The sequence below is a fragment of the Squalius cephalus genome (assembly GCF_949319135.1).
Source record: "Squalius cephalus genome assembly, chromosome: 11".
NCBI classification, from domain to species: domain Eukaryota; kingdom Metazoa; phylum Chordata; class Actinopteri; order Cypriniformes; family Leuciscidae; genus Squalius; species Squalius cephalus.
Genome location: NC_137132.1, coordinates 27,927,269 through 27,951,225, shown reverse-complemented (window position 1 = coordinate 27,951,225; position 23,957 = coordinate 27,927,269). Strand labels below are relative to the sequence as shown.

General features: G+C 38.9%; 1 protein-coding gene across 1 annotated transcript in view; it reads left to right on the top strand.

Annotated features, from left to right (window-relative positions):
* LOC307166773 (uncharacterized protein) overlaps window positions 1–11,549 on the top strand; it is a 419,028-nt gene extending 407,479 nt beyond the window's left edge. Inside the window, exons 42-52 of the mRNA XM_079885410.1 lie at window positions 304–756; window positions 2,759–3,199; window positions 6,296–6,745; window positions 6,916–7,173; window positions 7,267–7,509; window positions 7,631–7,876; window positions 8,393–8,650; window positions 8,806–9,111; window positions 9,228–9,497; window positions 9,587–9,670; window positions 10,854–11,549. Coding sequence (XP_079741536.1) covers window positions 304–756; window positions 2,759–3,199; window positions 6,296–6,745; window positions 6,916–7,173; window positions 7,267–7,509; window positions 7,631–7,876; window positions 8,393–8,650; window positions 8,806–9,111; window positions 9,228–9,497; window positions 9,587–9,670; window positions 10,854–10,920 — 3,076 coding nt within the window. The 3' untranslated portion in view covers window positions 10,921–11,549. The remainder of the gene's footprint in view (window positions 1–303; window positions 757–2,758; window positions 3,200–6,295; window positions 6,746–6,915; window positions 7,174–7,266; window positions 7,510–7,630; window positions 7,877–8,392; window positions 8,651–8,805; window positions 9,112–9,227; window positions 9,498–9,586; window positions 9,671–10,853) is intronic.
* The last annotated feature ends 12,408 nt before the right edge of the window (window positions 11,550–23,957 follow it).

Genomic DNA, 23,957 nt, shown 5'->3' with positions numbered 1-23,957 from the left:
AGAGAGATTTCTGATGTGACGTAAAACAGCGCTTGACTTTAATGGAGCTCTAGATTAAGTGTTTACTGTCAAATCAGGAAATAAACAGTGTAGAAACATTTACTTTTACATGTACTTGAAATGAAAGGTTTACGGAAATGATGTAACTCAAAACTTTTCTTGTTTTTATTTTCCAAAAGATAGAAGCTATACAAAAATACTTATTTTACTAAATTCAATTTAGGATTATATTTTCACTTTTATTCAATGTTTTATATTCTCCTACACTGGACAATAAAGTTATAATTATGTGTGTCTCCACAGATTTCGTGACATTATCGACATGGAGAGAGAAGCTGCTGTAAAGTTTCTGCTGAATCTGTTTGTTTCAGCATCAGAGTTTGATGCAAATACAGAAGAAAATTACACTGAACTATTAACATCTGTGTGCAGCTACACATCTTTCCCCTGTCATGAGGATTATTATGAAGATACTGAGGATCAGATGTATCAGGGTGATTTCCTGCTGGATCTGTGTTCACATGTGAAGGACTATGAGACTCAAACAGGCAGGAGTGTCCTTCCAGCATTACAGCCAGTTTATCAGTCAGTGTCTGCAGTCTGGAGAATAAAGCTCTCAGAGAGAAAGAGCTCCATCCTCCTAGAAGTGCTGAAACTCCAAACAGAGAAGAAACCAGTAGAGCTGATAGACTGGACAGATGAAGAGAGTGAAGTGAGGGGATTCCTCCAGTGTCTGCCCTACATCTCACAGCTCAGGTGAGAGTCTCATGAGGAACAGACCAACCATACTTGAGTATTGTATTCAGTGCTCACAATAAAATGAATGAATTTAATGTAAAGTGTATGTTAGGAATACAATATATATGTGAACCAGAATTGAAAACACTAAGTTGCATGAACTTCTTAGACTAGTCTTACAAGTGAGTCATCTAATTATTTTATTCAAGACTGATCTTAACTGTTTTAAAAGAGTTACATAAAGAGGTATATTGGTGTAATCTGAATCTGAAAAGTAAGTCTGATTAGCCCTAACTAACTGCTAGTTTTTCAGACTAGTATTTTTTTTTGTCACAATCGCTAATGATTTGAAATTCAAAAATCCAATCATCACTATCCATTTTCATAATCGTTGTTGTGTGTGTGCGCTCATGACTTCACCAACGCAGTAAGCTGGCTTTGTCTGAAGATGGAGAAGCTCAGATCATATAGCGGCTGAAAATACAGCCTTTGTTTTTATTTTTATGAGTTGCTACTTTATTAAATAACAGAAGTTATTTAATAAAACTTTGGCTTGTCATCAGTTTAAGACATTCTTTGTTTATTTGTAACTTTCATGGATTCACAAGCTGCAAAAATGATGCAATTACCAATTTTTTGAGGTGTAATGGAAAAGTGTTGTAACTAGTAGTGTAATTAATTACTGTTGGCAGGGAGTAATAAGTAAAGTAATAATAATATTTTTGAAAGGAGTAACTAGTAATGAGTAAATTATATATTGTTTGAGTAACGAGCCCAACACTGTTCTCATGACAGTTTTCACTAAGCGTCTCTGTTTCTGCATCTGGCCGCTGGCAGTCGTGTTGTAAGTAAATCTGTTGTTCAAATCCTTCTCTCACTCTTGTTCAGTCAGTCTCTGTAGAGATTGATTTTGTTCATGTATTTCTATTGTATCAGCTTCATGCAGCACACAGTATGTGTATATATGTGGTTATAATCGAGTTACAGTGGGTTTCTGCATAGTCGAGCAACAATCTTAATCTCTCTGTCCAAATATACATCACACATTACATTATCAAATATTCACAGGATCTGAGCCTCTTCATTTTGGGGTCACACTGGCCCCTTCATGGTCAGAAGTGACCAAAGCCTTGAAATGTAACTTCTTTTTTTCTTCAGGGAAATCAATGTAATATTTCTTTGTTCAATAATATTTTTTTATTATTATTTAGAATTTTGAGGGGATTTTATGATACAATGCAATTTTTATAAAATTTTATTTTTTTCCATTAAAATGAATATAATTGTTTTTTTAATTATTTTTCAATAAATGCAATATTAGGAAAGCCTTTAAAATAAGTTTTTAAAGTGAGAATAGTGTCACCTGGAGGCGTTAAAAACAAACGTGTGATGTCATGGTGTAACCACCTATAGATCCCTATAGAAATATATAGAGAGGCTTTTGGATTCTTTACAATTTATGTTTTATAAACAAATACTGTGATTGGCACAATACTGTGACGCGTGTGTGTGTGTGTGTGTATGTGTGTGTCTGTGTGAGAGAGAGAGAATGGGAGTCTTTTGGGTTTTTTTGGTTTATGATTTATTGATTTTATTTCACAATTCGCATATTCTTAAAATCTGCTCTGATGCAGTCTTACCAGTTCAATTCTCTCTCTCTCTCTCTGTGTGTGTGTGTGTGTGTGTGTGTGTGTGTGTGTGTGTGTGTGTGTGTGAGAGAGAGATTACTGATGTGACGTAAAACAGCACCTGACTTTAATGGAGCTCTAGATTAAGTGTTTACTGTCAAATCAGGAAATAAACAGTGTAGAAACATTTACTTTTACACGTACTTGAAATGAAAGGTTTAAGGAAATGATGTAACTCAAAACTTTTCTTGTATTTATTTTCCAAAAGATAGAAGCTATACAAAAATACTTATTTTACTAAATTCAATTTAGGATTATATTTTCACTTTTATTCAATATTGTATATTCTCCTACACTGGACAATAAAGTGATAATTATGTGTGTCTCCACAGATTTCGTGACATTATCGACATGGAGAGAGAAGCTGCTGTAAAGTTTCTGCTGAATCTGTTTGTTTCAGCATCAGAGTTTGATGCAAATACAGAAGAAAATTACACTCAACTATTAACATCTGTGTGCAGCTACACATCTTTCCCCTGTGATGAGAATTATTATGATAATGAGTATCAGGGTGATTTCCTGCTGGATCTGTGTTCACATGTGAAGGACTATGAGACTCAAACAGGCAGGAGTGTCCTTCCAGCATTACAGCCAGTTTATCAGTCAGCTCCTGCAGTCTGGAGAATAAAGCTCTCAGAGAGAAAGAGCTCCATCCTCCTAGAAGTGCTGAAACTCCAAACAGAGAAGAAACCAGTAGAGCTGATAGACTGGACAGATGAAGAGAGTGAAGTGAGGGGATTCCTCCAGTGTCTGCCCTACATCTCACAGCTCAGGTGAGAGTCTCATGGGGAACAGACCAACCATGCTTGATTATTGTATTCAGTGCTCACAATAAAATAATGAAATGAATGTAAAGTGTATGTTAGGAATACAATATATATGTGAACCAGAATTGAAAACACTAAGTTGCATGAACTTCTTAGACTAGTTTTACAAGTTAGTCATCTAATCATTTTATTCAAGACTGATCATAACTGTTTTAAAAGAGTTACATAAAGATGTATATTGGTGTAATTTGAATCTGAAAAGTAAGTCTGATTAGTCCTAACTAACTGCTAGTTGTTCAGACTAGTATTTTTTTTGTCACAATCGCTAATGATTTGAAATTCAAAATCCAATCATCACTATCCATTTTCATAATCGTTGTTGTGTGTGTGCGCTCATGACTTCACCAACGCAGTAAGCTGGCTTTGTCTGAAGATGGAGAAGCTCAGATCATATAGCGGCTGAAAATACAGCCTTTGTTTTTATTTTTCTATGTTGCTGCTTTATTAAATAAGTAAGGGTTAATGCCCTTCGAGGTGTCCATTGTCAGGTATTAATGGACGACGGCGAGGCGCGGAGGACGGTTGCCTCCGCCGAAGTCCATTAATACCTGACAATGGACACCTCGAAGGGCATTAACCCGCTTATACCATGGTCACTTGCCAAATAACACATTTTTAAAACATTAGTTTATATTTTAATTAGTTTTACAATCGAAATCTAAAGTTTTTACAAACAATAACTTGGTTTTGGAGATATTTATAGTCAGCTCAGCTCCTAGAACCCTTCAGTTTTGTTTTGATACAATACATTGTAAACAGATACTTTGACCGCCTGTTGCTATGGTTACTCACAGCTGATATAGCCAGCGCATTTATTTCTTTATTTCGAACGGTAAACAGTCAGTTTCACCAGAACTCCTTGACTAGGTGTCCTCTATCACTTTTTAACGGACACCCTGCAGCCAATCAGAATCGAGTATTCACCCAGACCATGGTATAATAGAAGTTATTTAATAAAATTGTGGCTTGTCATCAGTTTGAGACAGTTGTACCCTTCGTTTATTTGTAATTTCATGGATTCACAAGCTGCAAAAATTATGCAATTACCAATTTTTTGAGGTGTAATGGAAAAGTAATGTAACTAGTAGTGTAATTAATTACTGTTGGCCGGGAGTAATAAGTAAAGTAATAATAATATTTTTGAAAGGAGTAACTAGTAATGAGTAAATTATAAATGTTTTGAGTAACGAGCCCAACACTGTTCTCATGACAGTTTTCACTAAGCGTCTCTGTTTCTGCATCTGGCCGCTGGCAGTCGTGTTGTAAGTAAATCTGTTGTTCAAATCCTTCTCTCACTCTTGTTCAGTCAGTCTCTGTAGAGATTGATTTTGTTCATGTATTTCTATTGTATCAGCTTCATGCAGCTCACAGTACGTTTATATATGTGGTTATAATCGAGTTACAGTGGGTTTCTGCATAGTCGAGCAACAATCTTAATCTCTCTGTCCAAATATACATCACACTACATTATCAAATATTCACAGGATCTGAGCCTCTTCATTTTGGGGTCACACTGTCCCCTTCATGGTCAGAAGTGACCAAAGTCTTGAAATGTAACTTCTTTTTTTGTTTGTTTAGGGAAATCAATGTAATATTTGTTTTTGTTCAATAATTTCTTTTATTATTACTTCGAATTTTGAGATGATTTTATGATACAATGCAATTTTTATAAAATTTTATGATCTATTCTTTTCCATTAAAATGAATATATATTTTTTTAAAGGTCCCGTTCTTCGTGATCCCATGTTTCAAACTTTAGTTAGTATGTAATGTTGTTGTTAGAGTATAAATAATATCTGTAAAATTATAAAGCTCAAAGTTCAATGCCAAGTGAGATATTTTATTTAACAGAAGTCGACTACAGTGAACGGCCGGTTTGGAATAGCCTACATCCCTCTACTTCCTTCTTTAATGACATCACTAGAACAGTTTTTTGACTAACCTCCGCCCACAGGAATACACAAAAAAGGGGGTGTGGTCTTGTTGCGCTCCCACGGAGAAGAGGAAGAGTTGCGTTTGTAGAGTGTGTTTGCCGCCATGTCGTCGAGACGCTGTTATTTTCATTCCGGAGTCCAATCACCTTTGTTTGGCCTTCAAATTAATAGTGTAATATTAAAGACATGTTTACAATAACACTGAGCGCATGCATCTCCACGTTATGGTAAGAGGCGTGACCTTTCCGGGCAACGTGCGCTAAGCTGCTGTCGAATCACAACACAGGAACCGCTGACACAATCAGAACTCGTTACGTATTTCTGAAGGAGGGACTTCATAGAACAAGGAAGTCATCAGCCCGTTCTTAGGACAGTGAAAACAGCGGTATACAGATAAGTAAATTGTGTGAAAAATACAGTTTTTTTTTTTTTACACGCGAAACATGAACACATGTTATATTGCACACTGTAAACAAGGTCAAGGTCAAGGTCAACTTTATTGTCAATTTCTTCACATATACCAGACATACAAAGAAATCGAAATTGTGTTTCTCACTATTCTGTCAAAGCTTCAAAAACACACGAAAAACGGGACCTTTAATTATTTTTCAATAAATGCAATATTAGGAAAGCCTTTAAAATAAGTTTTTAAAGTGAGAATAGTGTCACCTGGAGGCGTTAAACAAAAATGTGTGATGTCATGGTGTAATCACCTATAGCTCCCTATAGAAATATATAGAGAGGCTTTTGGATTCTCTACAATTTATGTTTTATAAACAAATACTGTGATTGGCCTGGCTTGTGTGTGTGAGATTACTGATGTGACGTAAAACAGCACCTGACTTTAATGGAGCTCTAGATTAAGTGTTTACTGTCAAATCAGGAAATAAACAGTGTAGAAACTGTCAATTACACGTACTTGAAATGAAAGGTTTAAGGAAATGATGTAACTCAAAATTGTAATTGTATTAATTTTCCAAAAGATAAAAGCTATTCAAAAAATACTTATGTTACTAAATTCAATTTAGGATTATATTTTCACTTTTATTCAATATTTTATATTCTCCTACACTGGACAATAAAGTGATAATTATGTGTGTCTCCACAGATTTCGTGACATTATCTACATGAAGAGAGAAGCTGCTGTAAAGTTTCTGCTGAATCTGTTTGTTTCAGCATCAGAGTTTGATGCAAATACAGAAGAAAATTACACTGAACTATTAACATCTGTGTGCAGCTACACATCTTTCCCCTGTCATGAGGATTATAATAATAATTATATTCAGAAGCACCAATGTGATTTCCTGCTGGATCTGTGTTCACATGTGAAGGACTATGAGACTCAAACAGGCAGGAGTGTCCTTCCAGCATTACAGCCAGTTTATCAGTCAGTGTCTGCAGTCTGGAGAATAAAGCTCTCAGAGAGAAAGAGCTCCATCCTCCTAGAAGTGCTGAAACTCCAAACAGAGAAGAAACCAGTAGAGCTGAGAGACTGGACAGATGAAGAGAGTGAAGTGAGGGGATTCCTCCAGTGTCTGCCCTACATCTCACAGCTCAGGTCTGTGTTAAATACTTTTAAAATACCATTTTAAATGCCTTTATATTGAATTAAAGATGTATACTTTTTCAGCCACAGATTGTAAACAGAAGTCAGTATGCTTGAACATTACCATGACTTTTATATATCTATATTTAATCATTTTGATTCATTAAATCCTCGTCCTGTAGGAATGCTGAGCGGTTCATCCCTTCACTATGTAAAGTGTTTGGGCCGAGAGTGAAGGCAGATCAGGTGACTCCTCTGCTCCAGGCTTTAGACTTCACTGTTACTCTGAGTGGAGAATTACCCAGAAGCTCCTGCAGATCTGTGGCGAGAGTTCTGGGCCGTTCGCCCTCAAAACTAAACCTGACTCTGAAGACACACGCCATCTCTCTCAGAGGACTCAGACTGCTCTTCAAACACATCACACACCTGCACAAACTGAGGTCTCAGGTTCATCATCTGCATTCACACTTTTAAATCATCCTGAAATCCACTGTTTGAATGTTTCTCATGATCTCTGATTTTGTCTTTGACAGTGTGGAAGACAAACTGTTAGTGAAGATGTTCAGAGCGCTGAGATCATTGAATGGTCGTCTTCCACTGATAGAGGAGTTTTCACTGCTCACAAAAGACTCGAAGCGAAATCTCTCTCATATCCTGAGCAGCTTGACGTCTCTCCTGAGACTGGTGTCTGTTCAGTGTTTGGATCTTACTGAGTGTAAATCAGAGGCTCTGTCTCTCACGGCTCTGTTGGGTCTCCAGGAACCCGTGACTATCAGGTCTGTGTTCAGCGAAGTTGGTCCATTTTCTGTGAGTAAATCAACTGTTTAAAACTGATGAGTTCTGTTCTCTGTCTGTGTGTGTGTGTGTGTGTGTGTGTGTGTGTGTGTGTGTGTTCAGGTTCTGTAAAGAGACCCTTCAACAGCTGGTTTCTCTGGTGTATGAAGCACAGGATGATGAACTGACTCGCTCTTTCCTGAAGAAAGTGTCGAAGGATCTGACTTCCTGCTCACTGACCTGGGAAGTGATTCATTTCCTGCTGCAACATCGAGATCTAGATCTGAAGTTGGACTTTAGAAAGAACAAAATCACTTGTGAAAACATCAGAGAACTTCTGCCCTTGTTAGAGAGAATCAAGTTGAAAAGGTAAAAATAATCCATCAAGAATAGAGCCATTGTTTCCCTCGCTAATTTAATATATATAATTTTTTTTATTACATTTACAATGTAATTTACATTACATTACATTTTTACTTCAAATGTGAGTTTTGAAACCATTGTGTGCTTTAAAAACATAAGTTGCTAACAAGTTGCCTCTGGTTTTTCAGGGCTCCTGCTTATTTCTCAATCATTGAAGAAACTCTCGTTTGAGTTAAGACTGTGTAATTTTTGTCGTAGAACAAAATCTTTTAAAGTAATGTTTTTCCACAGACTTTATATTTACTCATGAATTGAAAACCACTATTCTAAATACCTATTAGAAAGTTTGCAGGCTGACCCGTGGCAAATCAGATTTCTGGGTCGCTTTACATATTCACATCATGGCTAAACAGTTCAACTGCATCCATTGCTTCTCTATTAAAGAACATGTGGTTTACTTCTCTGTGTTCACTGAGTGACTTTGATTCGAGCAGATTTTACTGATGATCTTATTCTCCACAGGTTGAGCCCCAGCTTTACTCTGTCCATCATTATGGAGATTTACGAGTCTCGCTCTCCTCAGTATGTGTCCAGTCTGATGAGTTCAGCAGGAAATGACATCAGTCTGAGCGGCAGAGTGTTGGACTCTGTTCACTGCGCTGCCCTGCGCTTCACTCTCGAGAACTGCAACACTGTCAAACTCAATCTGCTCTGGACCTCCGTACCAGAGGAGGAGCTGGAGAGCTTTCTGCCTTTGCTCAGCAGAGTCACACAACTCAGGTTAGCAGATTTACAGCACTGATATTATAATGGCTGTTGTTTTGCTCAAGAATCTCTTTGTTAACAGTGTGTGTGTGTGTGTGTGTGTGTGTGTGTGTGTGTGTGTGTGTGTGTGTGTGTGTGTGTGTGTGTGTGTGTGTGTGTGTGTGTGTTAGTGCTGACAGGCTGCTGCTGCTGAAGCTGCTTCATTGCTGCAGTTCCTCTGATCTCCAGCAGGAGACAGCATCTGTTCTGCTCTCTGCTCTTCACAACACACTGGACTTCTCCTGCTGCTCGGCTCTGGATTTAACAGACACACTGGAAAACCAACAACATTTGAAACTAACAAATAAAGACTGTAAAATAATCTCATCTGTGCTTCAGAAAACCCAAAGTGTTGTGAAGTTGATTTTACAGGACTGTAAGATCTCTGATACGGCCTTGAAACAACTTTGGCCAATCCTGCCTCGAGTCCAGCTGAGGTGAGAAACCTGACAGATCCATTTCATTACTGATATCACAATAGTCCAATTATTTATCTCCATATAAACTCCCTGTATATTATTGTTTGTCGTTGTGTTCTCCTGTCTCTCATCAGCTGTAGTAAAGCTTTGCTGCTGCAGTTTCTGGCTTGTATTAAAGATGGATCTCAGAGAGACTCTTCGAGGAGGACTGAGGCTCTTTCACAGGCCTTGGGAGGAGAGATGGACCTCAGTCACACTCAGATGGACCCGAGCGCTTGTGAACAGCTGGCGCTGTTTCTGGAATATTCTGAAGGGCTGAAAGAACTGGATCTCAGTCACTGCAAACTCACTGATCACTGCATGAAGCCGCTGATGCCACATCTGCACAAAACTCAGACTCTGGAGTGAGTTACAGAGACACGGCAGCAATAGACAAACACTAAACGTGTTTATTTCTGTTATTTTATTGTTTCTGTCTCATTTCTTCTTATAGTGTGAGTCACAATAATATCACAGATGAATCAGCAGAGAGAATCCACAGCGTCGTCTCCAGTCACAGCAATATCCAGACTGTGCGGTAAGTGTGTGTGTGTGTGTGTGTGTGTGATCAGTGTTTAATTATTAACCCTCTATGGGCCCAAATCATTTATTAATAAAACAGTAGTTTTAGTGATTTAACTAAACAAAACTTTATGTTTTGATTAGGGCTGTGCGATATGGACAAAAAAAAAACTATCATGATTTCTTGATTTTTTTTTACACAAACAGACATGCTTTACAGTTTTAATGCATTCTGCATGATGTTCTGCTTGACCACATATCTGAAGTAGTTGCGTAGTATTTCACTTGTTTTAACTCCGATTCAACACTGGCCTTGCATTTGGAATACATCTCAGGGATGGCAACTCTTGAAAAATAACTTCGCGATGGCTGTTGATATCTCTTATCAAGGGCCTGTATAATTTTTTTGGAAGCCGGCTTTACTGACGATATTTGCGGCCACCATATCTTTGCATAAATTATACGTCACAGCATCGGTTATTTCTTTATGCCTTTTTGAACTCCTGTCATATGGTGTGCAGCTCGCAAATGCCTGTATTATCGATTTTTGTTCCGAATGAGTTTGGGATGTACTTTGGTTCGTGTCCAGGGATTTTTTTTTGCCATGCATTGGTCATAAAGCTCTGTGTGGCGCTGCCTCAGGTGTTGAAAAAGATTTGTTGTGTTACCCTGTTTTGCCGCAATGACAGATTGACAGGTCTTGCAAATTACCTGACTCTGTGATAAATCATCTCTCCTGTATCCAAAGTAATCCCACACCACAGATTTTTGGGCACCAAGTCCTTATCCTGTCCTGAACTCATCTTCCCTGTTTCTGTAGAATATCTGTCGTTATGCCCGGTCTGTTCTGTTCTTGCTCTCAATTTAGGCGCGCTGCATTCTGATTGGTTCGGATAGCATACTGGGAGGTTGGAGCCGGGAGCGCGGAAAAAATCGTGCTATGAAGCGATTTAGAAATCTCAAATCGCGATTTTATTACGATTTCGATTAATTGCACAGCCCTAGTTTTGATACTTAAAAATGCATATTTAAAATGACTTGTCATATACATAAATGTCAGTGGTTCAGTTTAGAATACATATTTTGTGCACAGCTTAGCTAAATATAATTTAATGAAATACTGTATGATGAATAATTGTACTTGTTGACTGAAGGCTCTGACTTTTGTTATCATATTGTGGTGAATTTGGTGTTTTCAGGCTGTTCGGAAACAAAGTCAGAGACAGAAAGCAGTTCATGGGAGACAAGAGATTTGAAATATGGTGAAGATCCTGGACCGTATCCTGATGATTCATTAAGATGTTTTGTAAATGACTCAATTCATGATAAAACAAAGTGACAATCACTTTGCAAAGCATGAAACATCTGTGTCATAGTTTATTTTTATGATTATTTTGAAAGGAATTTATTCATATATTTAATGTAGTCTGGTTCATTTAAACCAGAATGATTCAAATGAAATGTTTAATATATTGCAATGTTGTGGTAATAACGAATATATTGCCTTAATATACATATTAGAGCAAGAGTTATTTCTTATGAATGTAGTTCTAGATATTGATCTGTCTTAACTGGCTTCCAGTCTCTGCTCATCAAGTTCAAGAGACTGACATTGTGTCTCTGTGTTCGAGCCTGTATTTTATAATTTGTATTCCACGTGTATAAGTCACTTTGGATAAAATACTCTGCTATATAAATAAATGTAAATGTGATGTAAATGAACTGTTATTTGAGCAAAAGTGTGTGGGCCCTTATAATCATCCTAACTAAGGTTAATTAAAGGGTTAGCTCACCCAAAAATGAAAATCCTGTCAGTAATCACTCATGTTGTTCCAACCCTGTAAGACTTTCGTTCATCTTCGAAACACAAATAAAGATATTTTTGATGAAATCTGAGAGCTGGCTCACTTCTTCATAGGCTACTAGATAATCGATATCTGCCATCCCAGAAAAGTTAGTAAAAATTAAAATAGTCCAAGTGACTACAGTGGCTCAACCTTAAGTTTTTTTAAGCGACGAGAATAATTTTTTTGCGCACAAAAAATAAATAAAATAAAGACTTTATTCAACTATTCATTTTCTTCTGTGTGGGCCTCTGAGTGAGTTCATGTAGTGTAACAGCGCAGCGCTTCTGGGTTGTACATCACAACGTAGGCTCACTATTGGCCAGCATCACACACATGACCAGCGTCGGCCAATAGTGAGCCCATTTTTGTTTGTTTTTTGCGCACATAAGGTCTTGTCGCTGATGAGATGTTGTAGTAATTTTCCATTGACTTTGCTTTGTTATAATAACACTTGTTGAATTAGAGCTGGCCAGAGTAGTTTATTCAATAAACTTTTAGTTGTGTTGTTTAGACACAACTAAAGGTTTATTGAATAAACTGCTGTATGGGATGAATTTAGTATCAAAATGATTAACATGTGCAAGCACAATTATCCATGAACTTGACAAATGTTGCAGGCATGTTTTACTATCCACTACCAAATGCCTTTAAACGTGCTTGTGCAAAATTACAAATTGAATGAATGTGAAGCAATGCGTACAAATAGAGACATTTTTGTGAATACAAATGTTTTCTTTTGTATTAGTGTATCATAATTCGCGCATGCAACAAAGAAGATGTGCATGTGTGGATCAGGTGACGCGTGCATTCATTGATGTCTTTTCTTTAAAATTTGGATTTTGAGAAACTTTCTTTTCGTGGTTTTCAAGCATTTCACAACCCACACACAAACAACTACAAATGAATAGGCCTGGTGCTAATTATTAATGTGTGCACAACTACCCATCTATTTGACAAATTCACAAATGTGCGTCACTACATTTAAACTAATACAGTCCAACTTATGTGTGCAAAATCCAGAATCAAATTCAACATTTTGTACAAATGACATAGTAGTTAATACAAAACCTCGATTTTGTATTAATGTTGGTCAGAATTTGTGCATGGAACAAGTAATATGTGCATGTGTGGATCAGGTGACGCGTGCATTCATTGACACTGTGGTGGCAAACAATTTCCTATCACTGAATAAGAGACACACATGTATCAAATGTTAAAGAAGATTATTTATTCCCTTGCAAGGAAAGGTCAGCAATCATAGTCATACTAGTGGAGTGTGACAACGAGAGGAGGGCATCCTTCCTTCTTTATAGTCCTGACTCCCCCCAAGGTTATTTCTCTAGGCTAAATGAAGACATATTAATATAGACCAGGTTGAAATCACAAAAATGTGCCTAAATAAAAATCCTCAGGCATTTTTGAGTAAAAGTTGGCAAATAGACTATTCTAGGGGTATTTTTTATGCTGAATCCATTTTTGCTGTTTGCCAAGCTGTATCTCTTACATGAAACTCAGTAGAGTGCAAAATCCAAGATGACCGCCTCATACGCCAAAATGAGCAAATTTCTCAGCACTGGCTCAAAGATAAACTGTTTTTATTGTGCTATAGTATTTATTGAGTAAAGGAAACAAACAGAATAGTCAGAACAAGTTTAGTCATTCTGTCTTACAATATTTCTGGTAAACACTGACTTGTTATTTTGTGTATTTGAGTATGTCCATGTAAGAACATCAACATCATGCTGGTGGCAGCAAAAGGCCTATATCTCAAACCATCATCCTATTACATTATGTTAAGAGTGTTTATTACTTTTCAACATTTACATGTCCATGTAAACAAGTTTAAGGACTTAAATTTAACCAAACTAAATTCTCTTTTGGTTTATTTATGAAAAAGATATTCTCAGAAAGATTGGTTGTAAATATTAAGAATTGAGACAAATTAACAAATTACCAAAACATATCACAGAAATGTGTCACACCACTAACATTAGCTTTGAACAGATAAAGGAAATAAACACAGTAAACTTGGCCTAAAATTACCTTATAAAGTTGGACATAACATTAGCTGAATAATAACTAAAACATGAACTGCATGGCATTTAAAATGTAATGTTATTTAAACAATGGTACAACAAGATTCTCCAATATGATCACAACAACACAGAGCAGTGCTCTTATTCAGTTCAGCAATTGCTACATTCTGCATCACTTGTCTTGCAGCAGAGCAACGTAGACGAGACTTTTTACATTTACATTGTGCACTCATACATCTTAAGGCGCAGTTGCAGCTGATTAATTCCAAACAGTAGTCTGACTAACCGAGGTCATCTTGAAGTTTGCACTCTACTGAGATTCACATAAGAGATACAGCTTGGCAAACAGCAAAAATGGATTCAGCAGAAAAAATACCCTTAGAAAAGTCTATTTGCCAACTTTTACTAAAAAATGCCCAAGGGTGTCACATTTTCTGAAAATCGACCTAGTCTAATAAGGTAGGCATATATTGAGTAGTAAATTTGGTGTTTGAATATCACTTTCTTAAGACACTTTAAGCGTCTTAAATGGGGAACAGGGGATGAACGCTCGATCTGTTTAGCAGACTACTGCCATCTAGTGGTTTTCTCAGACAGCGGTACTTCGTCTCCTGCATGTGTTCTTATCTTCCTCTGCGTTTGTCTGTACTTATTGGCCTGGTAGGAAAGTTAAAATGACAATATTGACTGCCAGAAACGTCTAATTAACACTGAATCTAATCTGCTAGTCAACTCCAGGACTTACAAGTCAATAATGAAATGTCTGTCTATCAGATGATTCTATGAACAAAAGTCCTTATCTCCGTCTGGCTCGTTGGTCTAGGGGTATGATTCTCGCTTAGGGTGCGAGAGGTCCCGGGTTCAAATCCCGGACGAGCCCTTCCTTTTTCAAAATTACGAATTGACGAAAGAAGCAATTTTCGACAACTTAATTTAATGTATTTTTATTCATTAATATAGATTATAATTGAGCACAGAGCGCAAATCTTAACCGTGGATCAAAGTTATAATGTCATCGTGCTAGTTTACTGAACTGAACGGCACTGCTGTCGATTGCACGTAACGGACTGTAGCCCACCCAAATGTTCCTATAATGATAGTGATAGTACACATGGAAACATTAACAAAACATATGACCCCGACGTGATTTGAACACGCAACCTTCTGATCTGGAGTCAGACGCGCTACCGTTGCGCCACGAGGTCTCAAGACAGAGCTAAATAATAGAGATTTGTAAACAAGTGAAACACAACTTAAGTTCAGTCACATAAAATAATAGTATGCAAATACAGGCGCATTCACGTGTGAAATCAACAATTATAATATATAGATATAAACCGCAGATTTATATGACCATTTCGGCAAGCAAGCATTTATACAAGAGGACTATTACATTGTCATCGTTTTCGGATAGCTATTATTGAGTATATAATGTTCTTATATATAAATATGAAAATACCATACGATTTTTTTTTTACATTAGTGATTATTCCACGCAACATTGAAATACTTTAGACACGCGCAGAATGTACATGTGGCTCGTTGGTCTAGGGGTATGATTCTCGCTTTGGGTGCGAGAGGTCCCGGGTTCAAATCCCGGACGAGCCCTTCCTTTTATAATTTTTCAGTTAAAAGTATGCTGAAAATTACTGAGGCAAAGTATTCACGAACATGGGTGCTTCTCATTTCTTATTTGTGCATCCTCGTTTCCTTTCCTAGCGTCTCAGCTCCTCCCCCTGTAGGATATGAGGGAAGGCTGCAAGGAAAGAAAAGGAGGACGGAGGAATCGAATGAAAGCTTTTTTATACATTGGAATACTTGATCACCCGAGCGTCACTTCACAGCGTCATCAGCAGAGCTCTATGGATCTGCCCTTATGTTGTTAAACTTTGGTTATTTAAGAAATTCATTATAAATATTAATAAAGCAAGATACCCTGTTGAAATATGTGAGATGTGTGGTTTATATAAACTGCAAAGGTAAAGTATAAATTAAAACCGATGTGAAGGGGGAGGAGAATTTATACGTGCGTCACATTTAGTCGATAAAAAACTTCCGCATAGGATACACTGTGGGTCAGTGTTGCCAGATGTACGATAATTATCGTATTTGTACGATAATTTTGACCTCTGTACGATGTACGATCAATAATGGAAAAAATCCTATAATGTACGATAATTTCAGAACTGTGTGACACTTCAAATGATGGTCGTTGTAATAGGACTTCTCATTGATCTAGCCGTGGATTCTACGTCTACCGGGGGAAGAACCTGTAGAGAGAGGGAGCGAGAGACCTTGCGTGTGTGTGCTAGTGTGCCTCACGAAGCGCATGTAAGGACCCAACCAATCAATTGTAAGTGCGGGCGGGCTTTTATCTATACTCTCGAATCAGAACCGGACCCACCGGAGTCAGGAGGCTTCCTGAGGAGTCGTGAGCGAGGATACACAGGTGCATCCTATGCGGAAGAGTTTTATCGACTTAAACGTGACGCACGTATAAATTCTCCTCCCCCTTCACATCGGTCACAATAATTTTGATTTATACTTTACTTTTGCAGTTTATATAAACCACACACCTCACATATTTCAACAGGGTATCTTTCTTTATTATTATTTATTATGAATTTCTTAAATAAACAAATTTCAACAACATGAGGGCAGATCCTCTGAGCGCTGCTGATGACGCGATGAAGTGACGCTCGAGTGATCAAGGATTCCAATGTATAAAAAAAGCTTTCATTCGATCCCTCCGTCCTCGCGTCTTTTCCTTGCAGCCTTCCCTCGCATCCTACAGGGGGCGGAGCTGAGACGCGAGGAAAGGAAGCGAGGAGAGGAAACGAGGATGCACAAATAAGAATTGAGAAGCACCCTGTGTATCCTCGCTCATGACTCTTCTGGAAACCTCATCACTCCTCGATCCTCGACTCCTCGCGGTGCAATTAGAGAATTGAGATGTCCTTCAAGATGGCTGAGCTCGATCGGTTTCCTACTGTCTATGGGTCATAGGATGGAGGACGGAGGAGAGAGGAGATGAGGAGGGATATTGAGAAGCACCCCTGGGGCCTCATTTATAAAACTTTGCGTAGGATTTGCGTCAGAAGTGGCGAACGGATGAAACATAGGACGTGCGTACGCACAGAAATATTCGGATTTATAAAACCGTGCGCATGCACATCCTACGCAGTTTTCCCTTAATCACAATCAATTCTAAATGTAGCGCAGCTTTTCATGTCACGCCCATAGTTGCCCATAAATAGTCCGTGAAACGCCCACAAGTTAATATTCATCGATTGCGAAATCATGGCAAACACAGAGAGGAAATAAAAAAAAACGTAACTTCATGCAATGTGAAGTAGAAATTATCGTTGGCGAGGTGGAAAAGAGGAGAAAAATGTTGTTTGGAGGGCACAGTGTGGGCATTACTAATGCCAAAAAGGCACTTGAGTGGCAAAAGGTTGCAGATGCCGTAAATGCTGTAGCCTCACAACCGTGGCTGAAATAAAAAAGAAATGGTCAGACATCAAAGTCGAGGCAAAAAAGCGTCTAGCGCTCCATCGTCAGAGTGTGTCTGCCTCGGTTGGGGGAAAGGGGACACTGGAGCTGACCCCTCTTGATGAGAGACTGGCGGCAGTTATTGGGGAATCCCTATTAAGTGGAGTGGTGACTGAGGCGGAGGGGGACACTGACGCGCCAGATGCACCGGATGACACAGGTAAGTGAAATAAGTAAAATGAATGCAGTCAAGTCACATGTATGTAGGCTACACGATTACAGTTTATTCATATAGAACCATCTTTATTTCAGTCGCTGGGTGTTATGCGCAGTGGTTACGATGCTGCAGCTGAGCAGCCGTCTGGACCCAGTGTCTCCACGGCACGCGGCTCTCAACCCTCCAGCAGCGGCCGTGTCCTCACCGATGCAGTCTTCGAAATGCAGAGGGAAGTCATTAACTCAGTCAGAGAGGTGGCCAAGGAGTTGGGCGAAATCAAGACTGTCCTAACTGAAATAAACTGCACAATGAGGGAATTCTTGAATAAATAATATATTTTTTCCACACCTTTTGTTGTTCTTTACAAGCGACGCATCACTTCCAAACGCTGGCGCACAGCAGCAGCATTTGGCTCAAATGCCTGGGGATGGGGGTCAGGGTCGGGCCCAACACAGCAATCGGCGTCAGGGGGTAGAGGCACGTTTTTAAGCTGTGCCACATTGTGTAGCACAGCACATGCCAGCACGATTTGGCACACCTTTTCAGGAGTGTACAATAACCTCCCTCCAGTGCAGTCGAGGCAGCGCCATCTGCCCTTAAACAGGCCGATGGTGCGCTCCAGGCTCCACTATAGCGCGAGCTCGGCTGTGGCACATGTTGTAGTGCCTTTCCTCTGCACTATGTGGGTTGAGGAAAGGCGTAAGCAGCCACTGTTTGAGGGGATATCCACTGTCCCCTGCAAGGATAGTGAAAGGGTTAAGACATTAAAGTACAGTAAAATGTGAAATGTCTATTAATCAAACGTACCTAGAAGCCAGCCATCATGCACAGCACCAGCCTCGAGTCTGCGTCCAACACTGCTGTGTCTTAAAATGAATGAGTCATGGGTTGACCCAGGCCACCGAGCTACTACATTAGTGAGCAACATGTCTGCATCACAAATAATTTGGACATTGATTGAATGGAAATGCTTTTGATTAATGAAAGCATTTTCATTGTTCAGTCAATAGCACCGATTACATTTGGGAAACCGTACATAGCTGCAAATTGAGCTTTCTTGTTTGCCTGTTCACCCGCCGTGTATGGAAACTTTATGGATTCATGGGACAAAGCTATTATGCCTTTTAACACTTCTGGCATTACCCGGCTAAGGGTCGGCTGAGATATACCTGACCTGTCAGCCAATTCCCTCTGAAAAGTGCCAGTCGCCAGGAATCCTAGTGTTGTCAGGACTTGAAGAGGGACTGGCATGGCGTGGTTCCTCCGAGTGCTCCTCTGTAACGCTGGGCCCAAAAGACCGCAGAGGTCCAACAGGACGGCTCGAGGAAGTCGGAACCGGCTCATAAGCCACTCGTCCTTGTTTGCCAGCAAGTCTTCTTGCTGTCTGAAGATGCGTTCACTCCGAATCCTTCCATTTGCCACATCTTCTAAGAGCGCAAGATCAGCCATTGTGAGTCATTACGCATTGTGATGGGGCATTTTATTTCCACCCATTTAATTGCATCTGACAAGCTACAGATGTCGGTTATAATCTACGTGTAAATGGGAAATAGTTCAGCGCAAATGTAATTTCTTGCAGCTTTCTGAATGGTTGAGACATAGGCTACGTTATACGTTATTTTATCAAAAATAAAACAAACTAAAGGCATATGCATGAATACCATGATTCCGTAGCTGATGAAGAAATGTTTACTATGAGAACAACTTTCCCCAGTGGACAATTAATACATCTATCTATTTATCTATCTATCTATATATCTCCCTAATTATCTATCTATCTGTCTATCTAATTGCATCTATATCTGCTCCGCCAGACGGACACATTGACGAGAATATCAGTTTTGTACATTATTTCGTTCTGTTTACCATATTATTTATGAGGATGAATTGCGTAACATGCCAATATTATTGCAGAACATATTTCACTTTTCTTTTTGCAAATATGTGTTCATTTGCATTTTTGTTGTAATTTTCGTTTGATTTTGTTTGTTTTACACTGCAGATCAATCAAACGGGTGTTCGTGTGGGCTGTTAATTGTACGACTTGCTTTGTGAAGTCTTCATGTTATTTATGAGAGCCGAGGCAGTATTGCCATTTCTTTTACACAACGGTCTACAGTTTCACACACTTCCACATGTTTCTTCCATCTGTCGACGGAGTCGCCATTTCTCATTTCACCCGTTTTTGTGCGTACGTTGGGTCAGAGTTTGCAAGAAAGACCGCACATTTTCCCGTCAAGTTTGCTTTTTATAAATACCAATTGCGTAGAGAGCGGCGTACACCTTCTTTTGTGCGTACGCAACGTTTATAAATGAGGCCCCATGTTGTGCCGAATTTCGACCCCCTGCTAAATTATTACCCCCCTCGTTGAAGTCAGTACCTGATTGCCTAATCCTAATCTCACCCCTAATCCTAACCCCTCCCCTAATCCTAACCCCTCCCCTAATCCTAACCCCTCCCCCACAACTAATCCTAAACCTACCAATACTAGGGGGGGTAATAATTTGGCGGGCGTCGAAATTTGGCACAACACCTGTTCATAGAATGGAGGACGGAGGAGCGAGGAGACGATGAGGGATATTGAGAACTAAGCACCCCCGAGCTGCATGCGCGATGCATGATCAGTGGATTTGCAGACAATCATGTGGTCATCTTCTTGATTGTACATTTGCTTAGCTTGTGGAATGTGGACCGTGGGAATTCATGAAAAATAGTTAGGGTAAGTTAATAGTTAATGTTTAAGGTCTATAACAATTATTTTAACATACAATTATTTATAAAATGTTCACAAATATTTGCAAAATCTTAGTTTAAAACAACACTTGGCCAGTACGGGGATCGAACCCGCGACCTTGGCGTTATTAGCACCACGCTCTAACCAACTGAGCTAACCGGCCACATACGTCATACGATATATTTATCGTAGATAAATTTAGATATTATGTATGTAACTGATAACAAATAAAACAACATATAGGACATGCTGAAGCTTTCTCTTCAAAACGATGCATCCATTAATTCCGCAGCCAATAGGCCTAGACCAGAAACCGATTTTACTAAATATGAACTATTTTCCATCTTTAAACTGAGCCAATACTAACGTTTCTCCATCAGGCGAGAGTTTCTATATAAGATAAGACTCTGAAATGTGATATAGATTAATTCATTTGTTCAGCCACTGATTGCATAAAACTCACAGCTGCTTTTACATTCTCTCACCGCTAGATGTCAGAAGAGCATCTCAACTGAAGTTTTTATTTTTATTTTGACTTTTGTTGATGTTGTGCTTCTAACTTTTTTTTTAAGTGTAACTTTGTAGCCTATCTTTTAATTTTTAACAGAGTCATTTATATAGAGTATAATAAAATATCATGCCCTGTTTTTTCACATAATCTAAATCATACCAAGACATTTCTAAAACTGTATCTCCATCTAACAATGTTCAAAATTCCTGATTATATCTACATCATAAGAAGAAGTTAAGAAGTATAAGTAAGTATAAGAAGTTATTGTAATGTCATCTAGAATATTTTTCTAGCTGCTGCACTTGTCTGTATGAAAAATCAATCATATCTCTCCATCTAAAATAGTTTTGTATATAAGCTTCTCTGCTTATCTGGACTTACCGAAGTGGATTTTACTCGTGTGACCTGCACAAGTTTACTAAGTCGAGATTAATATCCACATTACATTTCACTTTAATCTTTATCTGCAAGGAAGCATCTTGAATAATCCAAGCCAAAAGTGTGAATATTAAAACACCAGGATCAAAATAAGAGAAACTTTTTTTAGTGCAATAAAATTTTAATTTATATACAGTTTGTTCGACAAATGTATGGAATTCCAAGTGAAATAGTACTGTATATTTCTACAGGGTCTCAGACTGATGCTCACATTTCAAGACCACTCCATCCTAAATTCTCCTTGGATAACATGTGAGCTCTTGACAGTGTTTTTCGGAGTAAAAGATGTGTGTGAAGAGCTGGGAAAGAGGAAGTGGTGTTGTTGGTTCTGCAGCTGGTGTTTTTTGCAAAGCCTGAGCTTCAGGAAACAGCTTGTTGGGTGAAACTACTAAGACTAGTAATAAGTTTGTAATCTGCTATTAAAATCAACATGAACACGTTCCTGGTTATATCTTGTGAACGATTCATCTGCGCACATCACATTAAAAACTTTCTTCGTAATTGCTTACCAGAATATTCTAACATGTAACTACATACAACGTCTCTAAAACAACATACCTTTTAGGATACCATCAAAACAATGGGTCACACAGAGACACTTTTCATAAAATCAAGTCTTACCTTATTTTTTTTCCCCACATTAAATATCAAGATGTTTAACAGAACTAAAAAAATACACTCTGACTAGAGAAAAAAAACATCCAAGAAAGACACAAAGTGGGTGTTTGTCATTTATTAGATGAGATGAGACGGGGGTGACAAGGTCTCAACATTCAAGATGTATTTTCATTAACAATAAATTATCTTTTTACAATATGAAATGGGACAATTATTTGGCAATATCTATTTACATGTTTTCATATGAACATGCACACGACTTATAAAAACACCTACTCCAGCAGAGCAGCAAGATTAATCTCTCATGGAAGTTACATTCTCTCTTGAAAAAGATTGTTAAACTCTGTCCAAACCAGATGCGATGTAATAAGGTGACAAAAGCAATTATTCTACGCAAATGAATGTCTTTGCACTCACTAGCTATAACAAGCATCATGCTGCAAAAAACAGTGCCTAAAATCTCGTTTTGTGGTTTGCAAAAAAAAAAAAAGGTAGGTTTGGAGCGACATGTGGATGAAATTTTTCATTTTTGTGTGAACTGTCCCTTTAAGGAAAGTCAGCTCACTTGGCAGCCATCTTGTCAGCACTTCCAGACCGCTATTTTCTAGTCATACAATTGCATCTCATATTTGCTAAATTTATATTATTTTCATAAGGGCTGTGTCCAAAATCGCATCCCTACTTGAGTAGGTACTTATTTTGAATAAGTAATTACTTCGCGACCGCTAAAATAGTACAGTATGAATGTAATCTGGACGTACTACATCCGCCATGCTGTTATTATCATGTGACCAACCAGCGTCAGTTACTGTCGCTTCACTGCCATTCACAAATCCTCTCCCGTGGCCTCATGGGATAGTAAAGTGTTCATCGTATGCATTGCACACTCAGAATCTCGCCGGAAGTAGTAGGTCATCCGGGTACTTTTTGCTTACTATTTAATGAGTACTGGGAATTCGGACATACGTCTTTTGTCTCATTCTGTTTTTCACCTACTATAGATGGGTTTCCGTTTCGCGAATTACCCATTATCCTCTGCGGCGCACCGCCATGTTGTGTGTCAAAGCTGTCAGTAAGCCACTGTGCTGCATTAATAGAAAGCCAGTTAATATAAAGTATTTTTGACTCTTTTGTGTTGAGATAACGATGACAAATTCCTCCAAACCTGGCGACAAGGTGAAGGTTATTTACAGGGACACATTAGACGATGTTTGCAAGGCAAGATATGATGAGAAATTGAGTTATATCGATGGAATGTCGAAAGAGGACTGGTAGGCTAATCCTGCGGCGTACCCCGATATTCAGGAAATGGACATTGCCAAGTATCTCATCCACACCGTTAGTGCGTACACTTTTGACGAATTAAGAGGAAGAAAGTCTCTGCAAGCATACAATTATTTTGTTAGAATGTGCGAGTTAAATTTTTATATGGTCGCATTTGTGCGAGTGCATGGTCATGTAACGTTACTACTCAGTTAAATTCACGCATGAATTCTCCTGCATTGAACTTGTTTTAGCGCCCGCCAAAGTGAATTTTTGTCCCGCCAAAGTCTTATTTGATCGGTGAGTAATGTAGATGAACTGGGCGCATGTTTAACTGAAAGAACGAGCAGAGAGAGAGAGAGAGCCGGTCGCGCACGCGCACACTCCCTCTCTCTTCGGAGCCAGGCGAAAGTGTAAACAAAACTTCACCGTCTCCAAACTAAGCGCTGTCTTGCTCTCTCTCCCTCGTGGAAATGTTAGTCTGGAGCCCTGCATTGGCGGTTCACATCGCTGTAGCCAGGCGGCTGATATCTGCACAGCCTTTATTTTACGGTACATTTAGACTCAGTGTCAAGACAACACCATCTGGGTAAAAAAAAACCCACAACGCTCCGAACTAATTTAGTGTAGAAGAGAGATGGAGAGCAGAGGCACGGAGCGATGTGCTCCAGGTTTAGCCTTTGCCTCTGGCTCGACCAGCTGATGTGGCCACAGAGAAAGTGATGAAGGTGGACAATCGTCAGAGTGTGCTTCTGCCCAGCCAACACCTCTCAAGGGCTGTGTCGATGGTAGCCGCCTGGGTACAGCGATTTGACAGCCGATGAGAGCTAACGTTAGCGCATTTAGCTAGCCCATCTTGGAAATTATTAGATAAAGTGTCACATCTCCAGAGCACAAAACCTCTAAATGTTCACAAAAGCAGCACTGAACATTAACTCCAGCCAAACGGAGAATAATAGTATGATTTTCATGTTCAGAATAATGCCGATTCAGGATATTATCATGCTCCGTAACACAAACGCTTGACACACAAGATGGCGCCGTAAGGAGTTGCGGGAGAAATGTGACGTCATCGGAAATCTATCTATAGTAGGGAAGCATGTGATTTTGGATGCAGCCATACATTTGTGGACCAAAGCCCGAAAT